The 22,494-nt window shown below is 36.9% G+C and overlaps 2 protein-coding genes and 1 long non-coding RNA gene across 6 annotated transcripts; 1 reads left to right on the plus strand and 2 right to left on the minus strand.

Moving 5' to 3' along the window:
• Positions 1–3,075: 3,075 nt before the first annotated feature.
• Positions 3,076–9,685, minus strand: LOC137745571 (autophagy-related protein 18h). 2 transcript variants are annotated; one of them, XM_068485544.2, is made up of 9 exons: positions 9,186–9,685; positions 7,594–8,046; positions 6,843–7,283; positions 6,319–6,564; positions 5,440–6,225; positions 5,182–5,357; positions 4,745–4,875; positions 4,137–4,649; positions 3,076–3,477 (listed from the first exon to the last, which is right to left on the minus strand). In XM_068485544.2, exons 1-9 carry the CDS (start codon positions 9,378–9,380, stop codon positions 3,473–3,475), a joined length of 2,946 nt encoding a protein of 981 aa, XP_068341645.2. In that variant the 5' UTR covers positions 9,381–9,685; the 3' UTR covers positions 3,076–3,472. The 2 variants fall into 2 exon arrangements, with proteins under 2 accessions (XP_068341645.2, XP_088537433.1); XM_088681307.1 differs by having other exon boundaries at positions 3,076–3,546.
• A 2,011-nt stretch (positions 9,686–11,696) lies between these two features.
• On the minus strand, positions 11,697–16,151 carry LOC137746144 (receptor-like cytosolic serine/threonine-protein kinase RBK2). 2 transcript variants are annotated; one of them, XM_088682145.1, is made up of 10 exons: positions 15,627–16,151; positions 14,860–14,966; positions 14,392–14,775; positions 13,989–14,240; positions 13,741–13,898; positions 12,882–12,961; positions 12,665–12,800; positions 12,421–12,570; positions 12,097–12,249; positions 11,697–12,012 (listed from the first exon to the last, which is right to left on the minus strand). In XM_088682145.1, the coding sequence occupies exons 1-10, from the start codon at positions 15,662–15,664 to the stop codon at positions 11,974–11,976; spliced, it is 1,497 nt and encodes a 498-aa protein (XP_088538271.1). In that variant the 5' UTR covers positions 15,665–16,151; the 3' UTR covers positions 11,697–11,973. The 2 variants fall into 2 exon arrangements, with proteins under 2 accessions (XP_088538271.1, XP_068342326.2); XM_068486225.2 differs by having other exon boundaries at positions 11,847–12,249; positions 15,627–15,930.
• A 4,205-nt stretch (positions 16,152–20,356) lies between these two features.
• Positions 20,357–22,258, plus strand: LOC148692147 (uncharacterized). Of its 2 annotated transcripts, XR_015954433.1 has the most exons (3): positions 20,357–20,797; positions 21,316–21,377; positions 22,061–22,258. It is a non-coding gene; the product is annotated as an uncharacterized LOC148692147 (long non-coding RNA). The 2 variants fall into 2 exon arrangements; XR_015954432.1 differs by having other exon boundaries at positions 21,316–22,258.
• The last annotated feature ends 236 nt before the right edge of the window (positions 22,259–22,494 follow it).

Genomic DNA, 22,494 nt, shown 5'->3' on the forward strand with positions numbered 1-22,494 from the left:
CCATTGAATCCTTTTTTCTCTCTCTTGGAATGGCTGCGTTAGCATGATTTCATTCAAATGGGAAATGATTTTTTATTAGGGTTTTGTGAAAAATGAGAATGCTTTCATGATAAGATTCACAACAAGAATATCGCTTGACTCATTTTCTAGAAGTATTGTCTAGTGCAATCATAGTTTGATACTATAAGTAGACAAAATTACAAAAAATACAAACAAAAAGAATAATTTATACACACGTAACAAACTGTGATTACTAAATAAGAATGTGTACGTCAAAGTGAATAATCCAACAATTTTCCTTATAATCATAACAACAAGTTTGAACCATATACCATTCCATAGTTCAAGAATGATGTCTATCTTTTGTGGCTCAATTAGGATTGAATTTGTCTCCGAATTTTAGTGTCCAGAGCCTTAGGATTAAGAAATCAATTGGAGTCATTGATTTGTGTGAAAGAGAAATTGAAGCTCTTGGTTTGTGTGAGGTGGGTCAACGAAATCAGTTAATGGGGATCGTCATATTCAATTTGAGTGATCCAAATTGCCTAATCCTTAAGTTTCAAACAGTGAAATCCAAAGTTGATCCCTTTCCATTAGGATTAACGTCAATGTGTGACTTGTCACTCACAAATCCCTTTGGTGATGATCAACTTGGTTGGAAACCTATGACTTTGGAATCTGGATAAGCTTCGATCTGATCTCATTCTTTCTTTACGAAATTTTCATTCAATCTTCAATATTCTATACCCATCAAATTCAATCAAAGTTCAAACCCACTGGCGACTCTGAGACATATTTTCACATATACAATTCCCAAATGGATTGAATGGAGAATTAACATGGGGCCTCGCGTGAATTATAAGTCTTTTGCCTTGATCCAATTTCGTTCAACTTTTGCTTACCAACAAACACTTTCTACAACCTTATTTCCCAAAGAAAGAAAAAAAGCACTTTGTACAACCATTGTTGTTCATGAAAGTTCTTTAGTGAGTTGGCCATTGGCCATTGGCCATGGCAATGGTAAGTTTTCCAATTCCCATACTTAAAAGCTTCAATGAATTGGTGACCCAAAAGCCTCCCCTTAAAGCATACAACATTATTAGGATTAGGTTTGCTTTAAATGGTAAGTAGCGAACTCAAAACTAGCCACATACTTAGAATATGGGTAATTGTCCGACAATTACAAATCCCTCTTGATGAGATTGGAAAACCAACACGACTAACATGACAAAAATAGAGAACACGTGAAATGTCTAAAATGTTCGTGTAATAAATATATCATGTGAAGCAATACGATTGATATGATAATATGTAACTGAAAGTTATCCGTTAAAGATTTTACGTGTTACGCTCCATTTTGATTATATCAGTTGTGTTGATTTTTCTGTTTCAGCAAAATAGATTTGTAATTGTCATATAACGGCCAAAGTTCCTAGAATAATTGAGAGAAATTTCACTGTCACGGTTATTAGCCCTAGCCCCTCTCCTACCGAGGATATTGCCTTCTGCACCCCTTTTAAAAGAGACTTCCATGTCACCGGTTCATACTCCTCTCCTGGCAAGTGAAGTACTTTCACCCCTTTCTCTAATACCTCAAAGGACAAAACCCAAGACCGTTTTCAACCCGACCAAGCATGTCATGGGGTTCCAATGTCACAGGGCCCCAAACCCTAACTCCCCTTATGGCTTCTGTATACAACCACCCTATTCAATTCAATCAAACCAGAGTAATTTGAATAATATGAGTATATCGTCATGTAGCGTTCAACCAGTCTAAACATAATTATGTAAATTAATTTACATGATTAGACTGAAATATTACAATAATGGTAAATCCCCCAATTAAATTTGGATCACAACATTTGGTAGGGAGATTTGTAATTATAAAATGGGGGACCACCCCATTCTCCATACCCCCCAATCTTCCTCTTCATATGGAGAGATTTTTCAGGGCACCGGAAACATGGTCCAGCACATTGAAAAATATTTCCTCAATATTAAGGTCATAAAAGACAAAATTTTAAATAATACCAAAGAATTGTACAACAACAGAAGATTTGATTGAAATTATGGTGGTGCATCTCACTGATTGGGAAAGATTGAAAAATGGCCACAAGTCTTTCAACAATATTTTTCTTTTGTTTGTCCGCCTTGAAACAAAAGCATATGCACACCGTAAACACACAAATCCTTACTGTAGCTCTACAGGAGCGATCTCGTGCCTATGATTCCATCCTTATCTACTTCGAGTTGGAACTTTTTCTCGATCAATAATTTATTTACTTTTCTGCTCGTTTGATGTGCTGGACTGAATCTAATTAGGTCATTCATTGGTTTTAGGGTATGTTGAGGGAAGAAATAAAATGAATTGTGTCAAAATTGAAAGTAAGAGATAGATTACTCGTTATCTCTTTGAATTCCCCAAAAAATGATAGGATTAGAAAGAATAAATTTCATCCGTGTCTAATCTCCTTTTAATCTTCTCAAAATGAAAAATCATTCACCTCCACCTTTTATATACCTTAAATTTTACGAATGACATCCAATACAATCATAGGCGCTAAAAGAGCTCTTAACCTCTAAACTCTAGTAACTTCTTTACAACGGGATGCCAGTGTGATGGTATATTATGCAAAGTTATGATAAAAAGCTAAAACACATTACAATATGTAACCGGCTTGAAAACCAACCACAATGGCATTGTTCCCCGTGTAGGTAAGTTTATCTCCTGACAAAATTATAGGCCCAAAAGACTGCAAAAAGGCCATTGCTAATTAGGTACTTTTATTTAGTCTAATGGATTTTTACGATTACCATCCAAATAACTAAACTTTTAACTTCTTCTGGACCAAAGAAAATGCCATTTGTGCGGAAAAAGAGGACAACTCCAAGCCAACAAGGTTTTCCGCTTTGCGAGGGTCGAAAGAAAAGAAGAATATCTATCGTACACAATCTTACCCTTATTTTGCAAAGAGACTTTTCACGACTCAAACCCGCGACTTTTTCGGTCAAATGGAGCAAGCTTTCCATGCAATTTGTACAGAAACTAATCACAAAATTAAAGCAATCTGTATATTATATGTTCTCTTTAAATTTTCCTTTATTCTTTTTTTTTTCTTTTCTTTTCATTGAAGAATGAACAATGTAAATTATACAACACATAAAAGAACCTGTCCACACAAATCATTTCTACTTACGAATCTCAATTTACAACATGTACAATGAGAATTAGAAGGGAAGTACCAGGCATTTGCCCCGGCGGCACTACGACGGCGACGAGCCAAAGATTATATCACTTGTATCAATTAGTCAGTAGCGTTTCCAGTGTCGAAAAGAAACAACCTGAAACTTCATCAATTAAATTTCAATACGAGCATTTAACCAAGCTTTGACCAAACCTTTTTACAATACTCGTGGATAATAACGAAAGGAGTCCGATTACTTCAGTGCAATTTGAGAACCGGAAGGTACATCATCCTGAAACAGAAAGCGTGGAAGCGTCAATGGCTTACAGATCCAATTTCCCAGCAGGGGAAAGCTACATGCCTGTTCCATCAGGTTCCGTTGATTGTAAAGCTACTCACAATAAAATAACATATAAAGATATATAACACATGAACATGAAAGGCGATAAATCCTTATTCCAATGTTAATATACACAATCATCCTTAGATCCTAATGTGAACGCATACAGAACTGTCATTACAAATACCTCAAGGCAACATGTTTGGAGAACTTTACTTGACCGATATATGATCCCATTAGAGTAGTAATGTAATACTACGTGATTGCTCAACATCTATACAACATTCCCGCCCAGTCTGACTAGGATAACTTATTTAGTCTAAGCAACCGTACAGTCTAAAATGTACTATACCCAAACATAGTGTACATAACATCCCACAAGAAAGGGAAATCAAGATGAGTGCATAAGGTGTTAGAACATGAATGAGAAGTCAACAAAGTATTAGTGAAATCCAGTAGAATACGTGATTGCTCCATAGAAAACACAATATAACAAGTTCAAATCAACGGTCAGCACTCAGAAGCATCCATCTTCAGTTGAAAACATTCCATAAATGAGACAACTTCTAATTAAAAGAAGTGATCAAGTGATAAATGTGTTGTAATCTCACCTTCCTCAGAGAAGGCAAAAACATCACCAAGCATGTCATCATTGTCACCATCTTCCTCGCTTTTCTCCCTATCACAGGGGCTGTCAACATCAGTTCCAACTTCAGTCGACTCACGAAAGTTGCTCAGACGTGATGCTTTACAATACCCCTCTTGGAAAAATGGCTCAAAATCCGGTGATTCGTGTACTGGTCCTTCATCGAGCATGTTCATACTCAGATCAGAACGGTTAGAACCTACATTGGAACCTTCACTGGCCCCACCACTATTCACCGACTGAACCTTTGTTGCAATAGTTCTATCAGCTGAAAGGGAGCCGCTTGTTAAAGTGGATAGACTATTTGAAAAATTACTATCGTCACCAAGAGAAACACCTGAGGTAGGTTGTTTCAGGGATACTGAAGTAATATTTTTCTTTGTGGAGATATAGTTCATGTGAGGTGATACCGAAAATGATCTCCCTCTTTTTTCGCCATTCTGACCATTTCCAGGTTGGAGAATAAATGGATAATCACCTACCCATTCGTTAAAGAAAAAAGGTTGCATTAGAAAATCCTCTTGTACGCATAAAACAATAATAATATTACATCAGAAATACCAGAATTCTTACCAGCATTTGGGTTTTCAGCTGAGCCTATAGGTGTCAAATTCTCACCAGAACTACCAGAATTTTCCTGAAACTTTTCTTTATCTTCATGAGAATCAGAAGATGAACTTGAGCATCCTCCTCCAATTAGATGCCTGCATAAAGCCCCCAACAAATTCAATTAGTGTTTAAAAATTAAAACATTCAAAAGTAATATTTGTGATACTTTTTAATTGTTATTTAAAAGAAAACATGCTCAAGAAACCTCTGGCCTCTCAGAAAAGGTCATCAAACCATATAGAACCACAAACGCAAATCACATACGAAATGCAAAGATGCAAATTTTCAAGGAAGCTTAACAACCTCCAGGAGCAAGAAAAAAGATGCAAGATGGATTTGTACAAAATGCTACAAGGCGCAAATTCATGTTCATTTTAACATTACTACAGCAGCAACATTACCTGCCATTCCAGTCAGACTGAAACCTATGAAAAGGATGAACAACAGGTAGCAAATCTTTCTGCCTCATTTCAACCTCGTGAACAGGAAACTTCTCTATTTCCATCTCTCCGCCGGTAAGATCTTTACCAAAATTTAGCTCACCAGCAGCAGACGGACTCATTGTATAGAAATATATCTAAGACATAAATGAAAGGATCACAAACATGTTTGACAATGGTGATAGCAAAGAGATCACACAGTCAAAATTTAAAAGGTACCTTAGATTTTTGCCAGATTGGAATCCTTCCGGAATTGATCTGAACCTCAGCATTAGAGAGGTAAACGTGAGATCGTTCAAAGGGTTTTGCCAACTCCTTATCCCCAACATCATTGTCATCACAGTCAGAACTATCAATTCTGTCAATATCGTCTTGTTTCTCAAGTATGATCCCAGAAATGCCTTCCTCTCTTTCAGGCCAATCATTTCTTCGGCAAACATCCAAGAAATGAAGAGATTCAACTTTCACTCGCAAATCTTCATCCTGTATTTGAACTGAAAAACCTGGCCCAGCTCCTGAAACAGTGTCACCTGCCTCTCCTCCCAATGAAGGCAGTAGTTTATACTGAATTACATGACCAGAAGCAGTATAAGCCAATAAGTGCTCCAATGCAGTGACCTTCGCATGGAAAGATTGCAGACCATCAGGTACAGAACTATGGAATACAGCGGCAACAGCCCCAGATCGAAAGGAACCCTTTCCTGCTGGAGAAGATGCTGCATTACTAACAGTGTTGAGCCACCCGGAGTTATTTTTTATTCTGCTAACCACAGAAAGGGTAGCTGCTGGAGGTGGAGAAAAGGTTTGCTGACTTCTTGTGAAATATGGAGTAAACCACCATGGCGCAGATGGAACCATTGAAAGTGTAGGTCCGTCAATATGGGAATGTATTTGCAAAACAGTGTCACCACCGAAGGGAGATAAAGCAAAAATATGGCTAGTTCCCCTGGATGTAACAATTGTAATCCATTGACTGTATTGACTAAAACAAATGTCTTGGATCACCTGTATAATAAGCACAAGGAAAAAGAAGCCACATTAACATAAGGAACATAATAGTAATAGCCTAAGATGAAACAACAAACGACCAAAACTTACAGCAGACGTTATGCCACGATGTAGTTTGTAAAGGTGCACATGAGAAGAAGTCCAGTCAAAGCTTTGAGTGCATGATCCATTACGCGAGCAGGATGGCATTATTCGAAAAATGTTTATATTGTTTCCATGTATTGAGGCAGTAACTAGAAGAGTCCCACTTGGGTCAAAACACAGGGCAGAAATGGGACTGGTATGTGCCCTAAATTGTGACACAACTGCTCTGGAAACAAAGTCTTTTATAACAACCTGCAAAGGCCATTTCACTAAGTAAATACGGTTCAAGCAAAATTGCTCAAGGTAATAAAAATAAACCACATCCCCTATGCTATTCAGTATCAGGTTTTCTAAACTATTGAAAACATTGACCACGTCAGAAGATGTTTACTCTCATGCGATCGCTCAAACAGATTGTATCAAGAAAATGAAACATAGCCAAAATCTTTTCTCTTCTTGTAAGTATATTGAAACAATGATGATTCCAGAGTGAGATTAAAATATAACTTTCAGCTAAAAATAATACTTACCATTCCAGCAATATCTGTCTCGGTTGAATGTGATGCAACCCTCCCAACTTTCCAGCTAGAATTTGATGACACAGGAGAGCTAGAACCATCTGGTGTTAGATCTTGATAGTACTTGGACAAAGTTTTGTAACCCATGTCTCCCAGATTAAGTAACCCAGAAGCTAACTGTTTACTAGATTCCATTGCATATCGAGCCATCAGACTTCCACTACTTGGCGAAGTTGATGGACTTACACCAGGTGGAGTAAGACTTTGAGGACTGAGGCGGCCTGTGTTTGACATCAGAGGGTTGTTGGAGGCATAAGCCAACCACCTGGGACCAACAGCCATAGGACCATACCCGATATTGACCCCAACCAGTCCTTGAACTCCCAACTGGGGGACAGGATAAGTGAGGACACTGAATTTGTTCTCAAGGGTGACAGCATCGAAGCAGTATATCTGCCAGAAAAATTAGAAAACATAAGGGACTTGAAGACATGTTTGAATATTTCATTACCTATTTAGTAATACAAATTATATAAAATTCATATTTAAATGATGTAGCTTCCCAAGTGAATGAGTGAAACCAGTAGCCTACAACCATCCAGTCTAATTCTTCTGATTTGTTACAGGAACATGGTGACTTCCAAAAACATGCACACACCCAGAAAAACATCTAAGTTATTCAGCCTCTTACAGTTTGCTGGAAAAACAATTCATTCCTAAATGCATATAAAAACAGTGAATACATGGGATACGCAATGCTTACTTGGGATGCAAGACCCACAGCTACTACTTGAGGACTGCATCTAACCATATACACAGTTGAACGGAATCTTAGAACATGAACATAACTGCACGACCTTAGCGAATAAAACCGAACAGCTGTAGGAGACAAAGCAGAGTTTCCTGTTTGAGGCTCAGAATGACCATTGGCCAACCCATCTCTCCCTGTTTGCATCATACCTGAGCTCTTTTCATCACATGCAACAACCATGAGTATAGGATGTGAGGATCTGAATCCTTCATGACCCTCACACTTTGCAGGCAGGGGCTGCATCTGTAAAAATGTAACTGGATCATCACGCCTTGAGACAAGTTCACTGAAATTAGAGGCATCTTCAACTTCAAGGACTTGAAATCCATTGGAATAACCAAGTAGCAGAACATGTTTGAAGGAAGATGGACCAAGCTCTACTTTGTCGAAGCAAGCCCACAACACCTGTTTGCCACAATAAGTTAAATCACACTGATACATGTAATAACAGTGTAAAGAAGTTAATGGAACCCGTTGAATCAATTGCACTTCACAATCAAAAGGAAAACAGCAGCTTTGGCTGTAGAAAATGTTGAAAGTGTACATAATGCCCCTTAACAAAAAAATAATTACTTTTAAGCAACGAGACACTAAAGCATCTTCAAAATAATTCTGTGACTCACAATTTTTCAACCACTCACAGCTCAAATCTATTCAACCATCTCAGAGCACGAAACACATACGATTAAATTCTCAGTTGATTGCTGAATTTGAGCATAAAATACCACACCGATTTCTTACGCGTATATGCTACTTATAAAATGGTAATGATCCAATGGACATTAATTGGATTCTTCTTTGAAGAACATCAAAACCTCAAGACAAAGTACTTAATTATGTTACACCATATACTTCACTAAGTATACGATTATCAATTGGATCACTTCAGTAAGTTTTGATGATTGCAATCATCCAAAGTTGATACTATCAGTCCACATTCTTAAATTTCATATTAATATGCATCGTAAAATTGGTCATATTTCAACTTCTACATTAATTAATTAACCAGGACTTCATTAATTCCACCCCTCCACAAACTACTAAACTAGTTGAAAACATTACTTCTTACAAAAACAACCCTGCTCAACAAAACATATACAAACTTCAGAAAATTCAAATTTTTAGAGCCAAACATCCAGGCCAGTCGAAAAATTCAAACTTCCCCTCACATTTCACATCTTTGTCCTGAAATTTTCTCAGCCGCCAAGCACAAAGCCCGAACTCTTCATTTCACTCTCTGTCACTCGTTTTCCTCACTAACCAAAACGGACTAAAATTTCACCCACATTAACTCACAAGGTCACAACCAAAACAAAACAAAAATTCAAAACTCCCTAAACTTTCTAATTTCTCTGTTTTCTCCCCCAAATTTAGTAAGTTTCACTTTCAATCCCTCTCTCCAATTTTCCATGCAACCAAACCAAAATCAACCAAAATTCCACACAAATCAATCGATAATCCTATAATCGAATTCCAAAAGCATCATAATCAAGAAACATACGAATATAAATGAAATTCTAGATTAAAAAAAAATAAAATTATACCTGGTCTCGGCAATCGTGAGAATCGACGGAGATGGAGGCGGCGACGGAGGCGGCGCCCGACCTTACGCCGGAAGATGCAGTTTTAATGCAAGAAGAAATGAATTTGAAAGAATTCGGAAGGAAGCCATTGTTATTGGCGTGTTGATGTTGATTACTCTGAACAACCTTAGTGCCGCCGTTTCGGTTCTTCTTCATAGTCAAGCAACAATTCCCCAGAGAATGCAACCGGCCACCGGAGATTCACCAGAAGGAGAGGCCCCCACCTCCGAGGGAAGTCGCCGACTTACTCCGATAACCAATAGCATAAAAGATAGTCCGGTGCAGCAACAGGGGCGGGGAACGACTTCGTTTATGGTGGTTCCGGTGGCGGCGCCGGTGGTGGTTGGATTTTGACCTGGAAACGGAGACGGTTCGTTTCGTTCGCTTTGATTTTCTGTCCCTCTCTGGCTTTTTATTTTTTTTAATTTTTTATTTGCTTTTGGAGTCCGTGGCGTCTGTGTGTGTTGCTCGGTGTTGATTGCACAGTAAGCTAATTCGTGAAATGTCAAATTTGTCCCGCTGGGATTTGGATAATTTCGCCGGGACCCCTGCAAATTTAATGCGAAATGAAAATTATTTACCTGACTTTACGATTTTGCCCTCACGCGCTTTCTTATCCAAAGCGCAAATGGAGATAAGGTATAAATGAAGAGATTCTCAAGTATCGTACCATTATTGTTACAGTACAACGTGTTGTTATAATTATTTACAATTTATTTATGTCATCGACTCGTGATAAGATTATTCATTCAAATAAATACAAGAGTTTGTTTAAAAGTATTTTTAAAATAATTAAAAATGATTATTAGTAAAAAATCCTTCAAGTGTTTTTGAAACACAAGATCAATTTTGACCAAAAACGTATTTCAAGTTTTTAAAAATCACTCCCAAACGAGTCTGAATTATGAGTATCCCTTAATTTTTGTTTGATTTGGTACATTATCTCTTGCATGTTTATTGGGTTAAGTACAAAGCGCGCCTTGATTGGTGAACTAGGTAAAGGTTAGCTAGAAAAGAGATCATTTCCAGATCTCTTCAGGATCTCTTCTACTACGGCTACCGGATCAAGTGATCCGAACCCTTGAAATTTGATCCAAAAGCTAAAGTTATTATAACTTTTAAAATGAGCTCCTGTTTTTAACCATTAGATCAAATTTCAAAAGGCCGGATCACTTGATTCGATGATCTTGGTGGAAGAAATCAGGAGAGAATCTATTTCCTATCTTTTGTGATTCGAACAAGTTACTTTTGTATATTAGTTAGATTATACTTTTGTAATTGAGAGAAACTTTGCATAAATGAAGCGGTCTTTTAAAGAATATGATGATATATTTTTTTTTCCAATATTTTTTTGTTTATTTGTTCATAATAACCTTAAAAAAATACAAATATTACTTTTTTTGTTAAACAACGGGCCTAAACAGCCCAAAACAAAAGAACAAAAAGAAATTAGTTCGATTTTGGTCTATACAAATGACTCTTCATCTCAAAATTCGATAAAGATTATCTAACAAAATTAAGCGGACAACAAAATGGGAATGCTCAAACCAGCTGCAAAGAAGAGAGACTCGACATAGCCAAGCTAAATTCGAATATTACTTTGATCGGTGGATTAAATAGAGTATGCATATTACTTTTATTCTTGAACATAAAATTTGAGTAAATTTACTTGTCAACTTATCATATGGTTGGGTCTTGAATGGGTAGCCATGCACATTATGGGGTCAAAATTGTCTTTTTGCATCCTATTTGTAGCATTGAAGGCCCATTGGGTCCAAACAGTATTTTATGGAAGTTGAGGGCGCCAAGCGAGAATAATGGGAAATACTGGGGGCGGAAAAGTGGGGGAGGGGCCCTCTGAATTGTAGGCTTAACGTGAGGGATAAAATAATTTGAAAAATAGAGGGACATTGGTTACTCTACGACAAGGGACGAGAATATCTTAAGCCATGATGCCCAACCATTACACGTTTCTTTTTCTATTTTTCATTTTTTCTTTATTTTTGAACAAAATGAGTCTCGAACGAGGACTTCTATGAAACCGAGACATGATTTTTAATGATATCAAAAACTTAATAATAATATAGTTCAAATTTGACTTTGGTAAAAATCAAACTTAAGGACTTCTCACTTATCAGTAAAGACTAGATCGTACTAATAATTGAATACAGAGAAATTGGTTGAAAATAATAAAAAAAAAAATACGAAAATACAATAAATAAAAAATTGTTTCTAGATTGTATTTGGTCAGGCCCGTTTATGGTAGCCCATTTAGATTTTGGGTATGGGGCATATTTAACGACCCACAAACAAAAGTTGTGGGTTTGGCCGATTGATTAGAACAATATACCCGTCTCGTATGTCCGTATTTCGATCTCGTATGTCCGTATTTCGAACCGCGTTCACGTAAATCAGAGTAGTTCAATGTTGACCTCCTCATTCAGGAGAGTTGAAGAACTCATGAAGTTGAAATTTTTCTTCCAAAAATCCAAACAAAAGTAATTCTCGAACAGGACCATATACCAGGTAGAACCGAAGAACAAAAGGCGCATTTCGGTGTCTAGATGGAAAGGAAATTCTTTATACATGCAGGTTAAACAAATACATCCTGGGGTTTTCATATTTTCGCGCATCCGACTTGAATTTGCAATGCAGTTGTGCATATTTGATCATTTTCGGGGCCATCAGAAACACGCCAATGATACTGTTTTTCGACATAAATGGCTAGCAGCATTTTTTCCCCCCTAACTCAATCACTTTCTTGATTTCCATGCGGATTGCAAGCACCCTGGAAACTGATAAGTCTATGAGAGCAGCTAGAATTAACATTGTTTAAATGTTCTATCCACCTATCTCAAGAACCAAAGGCGACCTGCTTGTGTCGGTTGAGATCGCCTAGATACTTTGTTGAGTTATACTCCTGTGCATCCAGTAGTTCTTCCGAGTATGTTCTTTGTATGGACCTCCTTTTCGATTCTTTTGCACATTTGGATACGTATTCATCGCCTCTCAGCAGCACCACAACCTGCACCAAACCAAAACATGTCATCATCCCGCTATCCAACATCTCAAACATTGCAGTGATACTAGGAGGCTGAAGTTCATGAAACAAGGTATGATGACCTCGCTCGATCAAGTCATCATGAATTGTTAACTCAGAAAAATAATGGGATATCAGTCTGAAATTTGTACTTGCCTGACTCATGCGAGGACGTAGAATAGAAGACTGCTCGATGCATAAAGCTGCTGTCAAAATCATGTGATCCATCTCTTTCTGGTCATAGTTGTCGCCGATATTAGGATCAACAAGCCCCTTGATCTCATTGTTATCAAGCAAAGGCTTTGCCTACAACGACGTAAAAAAATTACATCCAGCTAAGTGCTTGTATATATCGACAAAAATAGATGGTATTTTTCTAATTATGCGGAAGCAAACTTACCCAAAGTACAAGGCTGTTCTGAAGATCATCCAAAGCTGGACGCCCGGTTATAAGCTCCAAGAGTAGGACTCCAAAAGAATAAACATCGGTTTTTTCATCTACTATTCCATGCATGAAATACTCGGGAGCAAAATACCTGCCATTTAAGGGTACAAAATGAAGATTTGAAATATAAAGCGTGTAACTTATTGGAAATGAAACAGTTTACAGCACATACCCGAATGTGCCTTCAGATTTAGAGACATTGTGATGAGTCCATTGTTTGGGGAGCCACTTTGCAAGCCCGAAATCACATATCTAGCATAAATTGGCTATACTAATCAGTAAGTTGATTATATAGAGAAACGAAAAGGACACCTAGTTTGGGTCCATGTGTGGTCAGCAATTAGCATACGAGAAGGCCAATACGATTCATATATAGTGGTGTCAATTTCTCTTTGTCAATATGAAAGAGGCAAAGAGAGCGAACTCCAAGAGGAAAAGATGTAAAACACAGTCTGTGTTAGCATAATAAGAAACACCAGATTGAGCCTGAGTAAGCAAGCTAATGAAAGCTCGACAAAGTATTATGTGCTTTTGTGTGCTTACAACAGAGCAAATAAGTATCGAGATTCCTTAAAATTCTTTATGATTATACATTTGAAAGCATATCCTTAATCTTATGCCCTTATTTATCTCATGACTTTAAAGTTCACCATTGGCTAGGCTTATCTGCGGGGAGATCTTATGTGCTAAGGCAGCTATCGGCACATGCCTGTCATTTATGTTGAATGGGTATTGAACACAAAATGATGAAATTGTTCCACGAAAGCTACGTCCCCAGGATAAAAACTGACTGCAAATAGACGTTTATGTGCATAAGAAAGGTTGCATGGAATCAACAAAGCCAGACAATGAAGTCAATAACTAAAGACCGTTGGCGGATTTATGTTTCAAGATGCTGCAAAGATTATCTAACTGTAACATGTAGCCAAACTTGTTAGCATATTGTAAACTCTACAAAAATAAACCAGGAAACAGGAAGATTTTCAAGTTTCAATGTTTGAGTAATTTTAGTTATGAAACTTGGAAAATACCTGAGGCACAAAATCCTCTGTGAGCAGAATATTATCGGCTTTGATATCTCTATGAATGATTCGCCTCTGGCAACTCTCATGAAGGTATAGCAGACCATCTGCTGTCCCCAAAGCAATTTTGTATCTTTTACTCCAATCAAGTTTGTTAGCCTTTGAACCTGGAATATGCAGATGACTTAAAAACAAAACACATAAACCGATAAGCAGTTTAAAACTAAGAACAGGAATCCACAGATACATGAACATACTGTGCAGGAGCGATCCTAAACTCCCAAGTGAAGATAATTCAAAAACGAGGTACATTCCTCCTTCAACGCAACATCCAATTAACTTAGCGGCATTAAGATGATCAACATGAGCTATAATGCCAAGTTCAGATAGAAAGCCTGCTGTTTTCTCATCTGCTGTTCCTTTCGTCAGCCGCTTGACTGCTACTAGCTGCCCACTTTTCAAACAACCCTTGTAAACTTCTGAATAACCACCCTTTCCAATTTGGTTTTCTGCAAGAAATAGGAACCACGGAGAAAATGTCATAATCAAAATGAAATTAAAATTTCCCCAGTTTTGCGAATTCTGCGATTAATGGTAAACATATGAGTCCACATATCGGAATTGGATAGTAGGTCTTAATATCTGGAGGTAGTTACTGACCACCGTTAAAATTATCGGTTGCCTTTTGGAGCTCAGAGCTGGTAAAGTTCACCAACGAAGACTTGAAGTTGTATATATTAGTTAATGCTGGATTCTCTCTTGCACTCCTGATTCTTCTTCGTGATGATATCTTCGGCACACCAAGCGGAGGGAAGGAGGCTAAGCGCTTAAGCGATCTTTTACCCCATTGTTTAAAGAACTTACGCCAGTGAGAAACTGAATTCGAACTTGAACAACGTACTGATGACTCAGTCGTGCCGTTTTCAGTCGTGCTGTTTTCAGAAGTACTAGTCTCGGATTCAAAGCCTCTCACGCAAGCTTCTAAAACTCCTCTAGGAGTTTGGACATCCTCTTTCTCTTTTTCTATGTCGTTATACCTCAAATCTACAAATAAGAAACCGAGCATTACGACATAAGAATTAGAACACGAAAACAGATAATTAAACATCTCCAATCTACAAGGTCTACCTTGGGCTGAAGCAGAAGTAAGTAGAACTTTCTGCTTTCTCCGTTTCACCTTAGAAATCTCATTTGGGACCTTCAGTGACAAGTTTTCGGTTTCCTTTCCAGCTCCCCTGGATAGAAATTAACAAAAATATTGGCAAAAAAAATCTAAAATCACAATAAACGACGGACTTAAAGGCTAAGAAATCCCCTCAAAGATTATATTTCCATATATATCATAAACTTTTTTGTTAAGGAAATAAAAGTTTACCAACTTCCTCAAATGCCGAAAAGGTAAAACCTTTAGACCATTCATTGCCATTGCTTGCACACAGACTGAAAGTCCATAGAACCCATTTGCTTAAACCCACACAAACACAGAAAAAGTACGTATATACACACACAGATACATATACAACAATCAAGCCTTATCCCATTAAGTGGGGTCAGTTGAATCCTAAAACATCGCTCTGCTCAATTTTGCGCCAAGTCTTCCCTTAGCTAAAACAGCCATATACATATATGCAAATATAACATTGAAAACCAAAAGAAAACCCACCAGAACAATCAATAGAAAAGATCAGAAGAAAATTCTAAAAAAAATAAAAATTCTATCTCGGATGCAGCAAAAACCAAACTTTTTCACATTGGCATACAAAATCCAGAAACCCCAGAAGTTCGGCTCAACATAAAACATCAAAAAGGTAATTTTGAAATAAATAAAAGTACAAACACAGAAAAAAAAAAAAAAAAAAAACCCCAAATGAGAGAACATGAAGGAGCAGGCATACCATGAACAATAAGGTCCTTGCACTTCACCATTCGCCATCAACACTCCCACCAGATACACAGAGAGTGCTGCTTTCTTCAACAAAGTAGGCCCTGCAAATTTATAAACCAATATCTCTGCTTTCTTCAACAAAGGAGACCCAGCAAATTTATAAACCAATATCTCTGCTTTCTTCAACAAAGGAGACCCAGCAAATTTATAAACCAATATCTCTGACCTTTTAAGCTACAAAAATCTGGTTATTGCTATCCATATTGATAAAGAAATAAATCTAGAAGCTAAATGTTTGAACAGAGTCTCATCTCATTCTCTCTCTCTCTCTCTCTCTCTCCTGTTTGACACTGTATGGTTTTCGGTTTCAATGTGTTTTTTGCATCGGTCCGAAACAGCCGCTGCTGTGTCGAACTGGGTTGCTGACAAGTGTTTGAGATTTCGACAGCGAATTCTGCTCACAACCTTAAATCCAAGTGAGAGAAACTTTCAGACACGCAGAGAGAGAGAGAGAGAGAGAGAGGACGTTCGTCGTGGTGTTAATAAAACATTTTTTTGGGATTTTGCGCAGAATTTATTATAAAGGCCTTGGTTTCTGAAATATCTCCACTATTGCACAATTAAGATGCCAAATTTTTCAATTTAGGGGGCTTCTTAATTTGTTTTTTCAGTTTTGACCAAAAATACTTGAAATTCATGCTGAGAAATGGTAAGGGTATTCTATTCTATAAAACGGGGGATGGACTCTCTAATGGTTCATGTTTTTGGCATAATGTTTATAGTGTTGGCAGGAAAATTGACGTTAAATTGTTAGGTAACAAAGAGTTCATAGAAAATCACACTTTCAGATAATCCCCTTAACATTTATCTTTATGCATTTATTGTTGTTCATTCCATACAAATACAAACTTTTATGTTTTGGTAACATTACCTAGATGAAGGGGAAGAATTCTAAATATTCCTATAAGTTACATAGATTGATCTATTATAGTTGGGGTAAAAATTATACCAACTGATTTGAACTTCTATAATTGTTCTTGAGAAATTTATTCATGGACTTCTTGACATGTGTTGAACGGCCTTAGTATCGGCTTTAGGCAATTTTTTTTCATTTGAATGCAGTGGCTTCTTATCAGAAGAAAATGAAAATTTTGTTGACGAATAAAAAACAATACAAATTGAAAGAAAGACATCCTGAATAAAGTCCGAATGATTTGTACAAATAGTTTCAAAATCTTTCGAGTGTCTTTTTGTGAGTCTCGTCAGCCAATACAACTACATTTATGGAATTTGTGACCAATTTCTTACTTTACAAATGTGGTGATGACTTCATTGCTTTTCAACTTAATGTTATATACAAAAAAAATTGGGTTGAGTCTGGATTATTACCCAACTTTTGGGGGTGATTTCAAATTGATTATAGCCTTTCAAAACATCCTAAATAACTAACTAAAATTTAAAAAAAGGGACATTTATGATTCACTAGTGATAAATGATAACATGGATAATATTAATGCATGTCTGAACTCTTGAGTCATCTATGGACTTTTGAATCTCCAATTCAACACATTTTAGCTAAAGTAGATTTACGGTTTAACTTAGCCAAAAGGGATCGTTTTGCAGAATTAGAGCTCCAAAAAGGCGATTGGTGAAAACTAACTTTGGTATTTGCACCTCATCATTTAATGCTAGTAAAGTCTCACTTAATGTTGGTAAAGTCCTCGTTTAACGCCGGTGACTTGACATATGTCTAACTTTCAAAACATTAGGTTTGTATTTGAATGTTTTAAAAGGTTAATACTAATTGAAAGTTCAAACTACTATTATGATATGAGTAATGCTAGGGAGACTAAATATGTAAACTAAATTTTGTAAATTAAATGACATGGAAGTTGATGATTGAATTATTACTTAACTGTTATTAACGTGCTTATTTTCTGATTGGTAACACATAATTTAGTAATTTAGTCTACCCAATGTTACCCAACACTGATTTGAAATTAGAGAAGAGAAAGAAGCATGGATACAAATAATGAATAAGAAATAATAAATTATTCAAATTTAAAAAGTTTGTAGCTGAATTAATTAGAAGTATTGTCCAATGCCCTTATATTATTGCTTCCTTCTTCCCATCATTGTTTGTATAAAAACCAAATAGGAAGGGTTGATTTGATTGTAATTTTATTTTTTTAACTCTTTAAATTGATGCATGAATATGCAAAATACAATTTTAAGACGGCAATTTGTTTTCTTGAGATGAACTAACATGTAAATGGTATATATGCTTTCAACTTTTAAGCATAAACATAATTGAAATTACCTCTTTAGTATTAGAAATTAAAAGACCAAGTAGTTACGAGTTCAATGGAAATTACCTCTTTAATTTGCAATCACCTAGAAAACTAGATTAATTAGATAAATAAATTTTCTTTTGGAATTAAAGGTACGCTATATTATGAAAGTTTTGATTATACTAGGGGAATATATAGAGAAAAAAACAAGGGCTATTGAGCAAAAGAAATATGATCCCCAATGTAAGGGAGGGAGAGACCCCAAAACGACATAATATGAGATTATGGAAGAATGTTGTGTTGTCCCATCGAAAGACAACCCCGATAGGATCATATAAAATAATACTTCGTGACCTACACGAAATATAATATGAATATTCATTCTTTACGAAGAGGCATTGCAAGCAGAATGACTTATATGATATGTATACACGTAAGTTTTTTATTTATATAAATATTGTATCATAGATCGAAAGTAAATTATTTCTATCTCGTAAATGTAAGTTGTTCTCATTCTTGATGTAAAGTGTACACTTATGAACCAATGAATATTACTTATAGGATAATGGTAGAAAGATCAAACTTTTAATCACATTTGTAAATCAAATTATATGTGACGAATAAGAAATAAACATTTTAATCAACATTTAAGTAATAATCAAATGATCAATGTCCACATCATTTGGTTTACAAAATTTGATTTAGAAATTTGATCTCCCTAGTATTACCCTTACTTGTATTAGTGAAAGTGAAATAAAGAATAATTAAAATATTGCATGGCATTGGAGAGAGAGTATAGTGTGGAGAAATTTTTCAGTACGCTGGAAACATGATTCGTTACACAAAGTGTCATAGTGCAAGTGGTTAGAAATTTTTTCCCAAGCTTCCAACCACTTATATTATGACACTTATTATACTAGATTGTGTTTTCGACACACTAAAAAGTCTCTCCATATTATGAGATTGTGTTGGTGCATATATGTTAGGTATGGTATGGTCCGAATAGTGAAATCAGATTAAGAAATGGACCCTGATATACCGGTTGGCAGATGTGTTTGGTCTGAGTCACGGTTCTATATAAATGATGGATTTATGCTTCTGGCCATGGAGATGTAGACTTTCAAGCTAAACACATTAATTTTGTTGTTGCTTGATCTGATCCCAAAAAAAAAAAAAAATGTGATGGTCGATCCTATAAGCTCATCAAGTGGACTACTAGTGTAAATGTTATACCACCGGGTATGCTAACATCAGTTGCACGTGAGAATGTCACACACAATTGAACTAGAGTATATTATGTCATACCTTACTTTGCTCTTTACCTGTAATGAGTTATTATTTCTTAACCACACATGTATACAAAGTATCTTGTTAAAACTCTAAAAATAAAAATTTATACACATATATCAATTTATAACTTGTAGGCAAAGAGGAATAACTCACTATATAAGAAGCCAATTATTTTTTTCTTAGGGATAGAAGCAGTTTCAAGGCTAGCCAAGTTAGGTAGCTAATGCAATGTGTCACATCTGTCTTCAAGTTTGAAACACAAAATTGAAATGTTATTAGAATGTAAATCTTATTAGCCTATATTGATTGACACAAGTAAATAAGGTCATCTTCAACTGATTCGGTCAGAGGGTTATAGGGTCGAAAATAGCTCGAAATGACACGAAAACTGTCTCTAAAAACTCTATTTTTTTTTCCTTCCTATAACTACCTAAGTTATTAAACAACATTAAATAACATTAAGTAACATTTTAAACAATATTAAATAACATTAAATAACATTAATCTTAAGAGGACCGCCAATTACAATCCAAAGAGGATCCAAAGTTGGAATTTATTGCAAACTTGAATTGAAAGAGAATGAATTGAAAGCGAAAGAGATATTGGAGAGGGCAAAGTTGAAGGTGTGTGAATTATAGCCTAATATCCACCCTATTTATGGATATTGGAAGCTGAAGATAAGAAATGTCACGTAGATAAAAATCATATATAAAATTCCTTCAACCAATTACATCTCGACACGTGGCACTTGAAATCCGAGACGTAAAATTATTAAGATTCCTTATTGACAAGAAATTTGCAAAGTTACCCACTTATCGACACGTGTCACTCGAAATCCGAGAAGTAAAATTATTGAGATTCCATATGGACAAAAAATCTGCAAAGTTACTCACTTATCAACATGTGACACTTGAAATCCGAAACGTAAAATTATTGAGATTTCATATTGACAAGAAATCTGCAAAGTTACTCACTTATCGACACGTGTTGTAACAACCCGTCCTGGGATTTACGTAAGAAAATGAGTATTTTTGTATTTTCACTAAGTTTAGGGGATACCTTTCTTTTTAAAATTGTTTTTGAGCCTTAATTGGTGAGCCCAAGAGGCCCACCCCCTGTTTTTGTTCCCCGGTTCCCTTTCCCTTTCCCTTTTCTTTTTTTTTCTGAAAAGTCTCTATTCTCTCTTCTCTTTCTCCTCTGTGATTTCTTTCCCCCCTCCTCTCGGTGCTTCTTCCTCCGACAAGAACACACACACACACACACACACACACCCATGCCCACACCTATAACTCTTTTCTATCCCCGTGGTTGTGTTTTGGATGTCAAACCATGAAGAAACCACCTCGGAGACATTTCCCAGTTTTCCGGCGAGCACCGCCCCTTTCGAGGAAATTTCCGGCCAAACCACGGCGATTTGGCCGGCGTGCAAGGTATCAATCTCTTCGTCTCGCTGAGTACTACAACTTTCCTTTTTGTTTCACCCAATTTCATTGAGTATTGAAGAAGTTACACTCATTTGAATCTTACCCAGTTTCCGGCGGACACCGTGGCTTCCAGGCTGTTTTCCGGCCAACTCCGACCACGATGACGGGAACCAAGGGTATATTTCGATTCCTTACCTTCGGGGCTTCAATTTGGTATATTGAACGACATGTTTTGGTTGAGTTTTGAGCTCCATCGGAGCTTGGGAATTCTCCGGCCGAAATCCGGCCTTCCCCCTCCTTGGAATCCGGCGACCACCAAACCCGAAGACCTTAGGGCCCTGGTTGCAAGCCCAAACCCATTACCCTTTTAATTGGGCCATTGGGCCATGAGGTTTCAAACCCAAACCCACTTTCTTTCTAACCCAAACCCAACCCACCTAAAAGCCTAAACCCATTTATCCTAACCTAAACCCTAAAGCCCAAAACCCATTTACCTGTGACCCGTGACCCGTGACCCTGACCCTTTTGACCTGTTGACCCGGACCCGGACCCGGTCTGACCGTTGACTTTTTGGGTTTTCGTGCGGGACCCCTCCTAGGCTAATTTCGACGTTCTGAACCCGTTTCCGATGTCCGTTTTCCCAAATTCAATCGTTTGAGTAGAGTTTGACTAAATGTACCCTTTATGTGCTTAGGGGCGTTTAATTGTGGCGTTTCCGTCTTCACTAGTGGCGTGGCTTTTTGACGGCGAAGTACTGTGAGTGGACCCCTTCTAAAAATGCATGTTTTGATAGTAGAAATGCATACATGAAAAACATGATTTGATGATTATGTTTTATGAACGTTTTACGAGATAACATGCTTATTGAGGTTAGTTTGAATTATTACTATTTTTCTTATAACCCATGTTCTTATATCATATCTGATGGATGACGATATGATATTTAGAACATGTTTAGAACACCTCTTTATAGTATAGATGATGGATGACTTTATACTATGAAGTTGATTTTCAATATATGTATGTTTACTGGTTTTGTACTTACCTAGTGGTCCTTTCCGCTACGGGACGTAAGGATAGATCCGGTCCGTCCCGGGCGACGGTTTGGTGTTGGCATAGGGCCTGAAGTGTGTTTTCCTCTGACTGTGTGCTCAGAGACGGGGAGCCGGCAAGGGGCCTGAAGTGCATTTTTCCTCTGACTGTGTGCTCAGAGACGGGGAGCCGGCATGGGGCCTGAAGTGTTATATTGGACATTCACTAGTGATTATTATTTTGTGCGAATGATGATTTGAGACATTGCACGACATGCTAGGTTTCGGAAAACCTATGTTATCATTATATTTGTGTTTTCATAAAACCTGGGGGTTAGTACGTTGATAACTGTTTTATTATATATATATCAACTTGGTCCACTCATGTTTGTTTTGCGCCCCCTTCAGGACTTAGAATCGAGGCATACAATCCCAACGTCCAGGCACTTCTGCATCGGCATCTTCGAGTCCTCTCGGTGTAGGACCCACTCCTTGGTTTCATTCAATTTTATATTATTTTCTTTAGTGTTCTAGATTAGAGGTGTGCTCTGAACACGGTCCTTATTTGCATATTAATTATTCTTTTATATTTATAAACCTTATTTATCCCTTGTTTTCAGCATTTGCACTCAATAAATGGCTTTCGTCACCCTCGGGTGTCGGCCAACACGTGTCTATCCTGGTATTCAGGGAATATCAAGGTCGGGGCGTGTCACGTGTCACTTGAAATCTGAGAAGTAAAATTATTGAGATTCCATATTGATAAAAAATCTGCAAAGTTACTCACTTATCGACATGTGTCACTTGAAATTTTATCCAAAAAATTATTGATATCACATCTC

Source organism: Pyrus communis, chromosome 12, assembly GCF_041283825.1.
Source record: "Pyrus communis isolate YQ-2024b chromosome 12, ASM4128382v1, whole genome shotgun sequence".
NCBI classification, from domain to species: Eukaryota; Viridiplantae; Streptophyta; class Magnoliopsida; order Rosales; family Rosaceae; genus Pyrus; species Pyrus communis.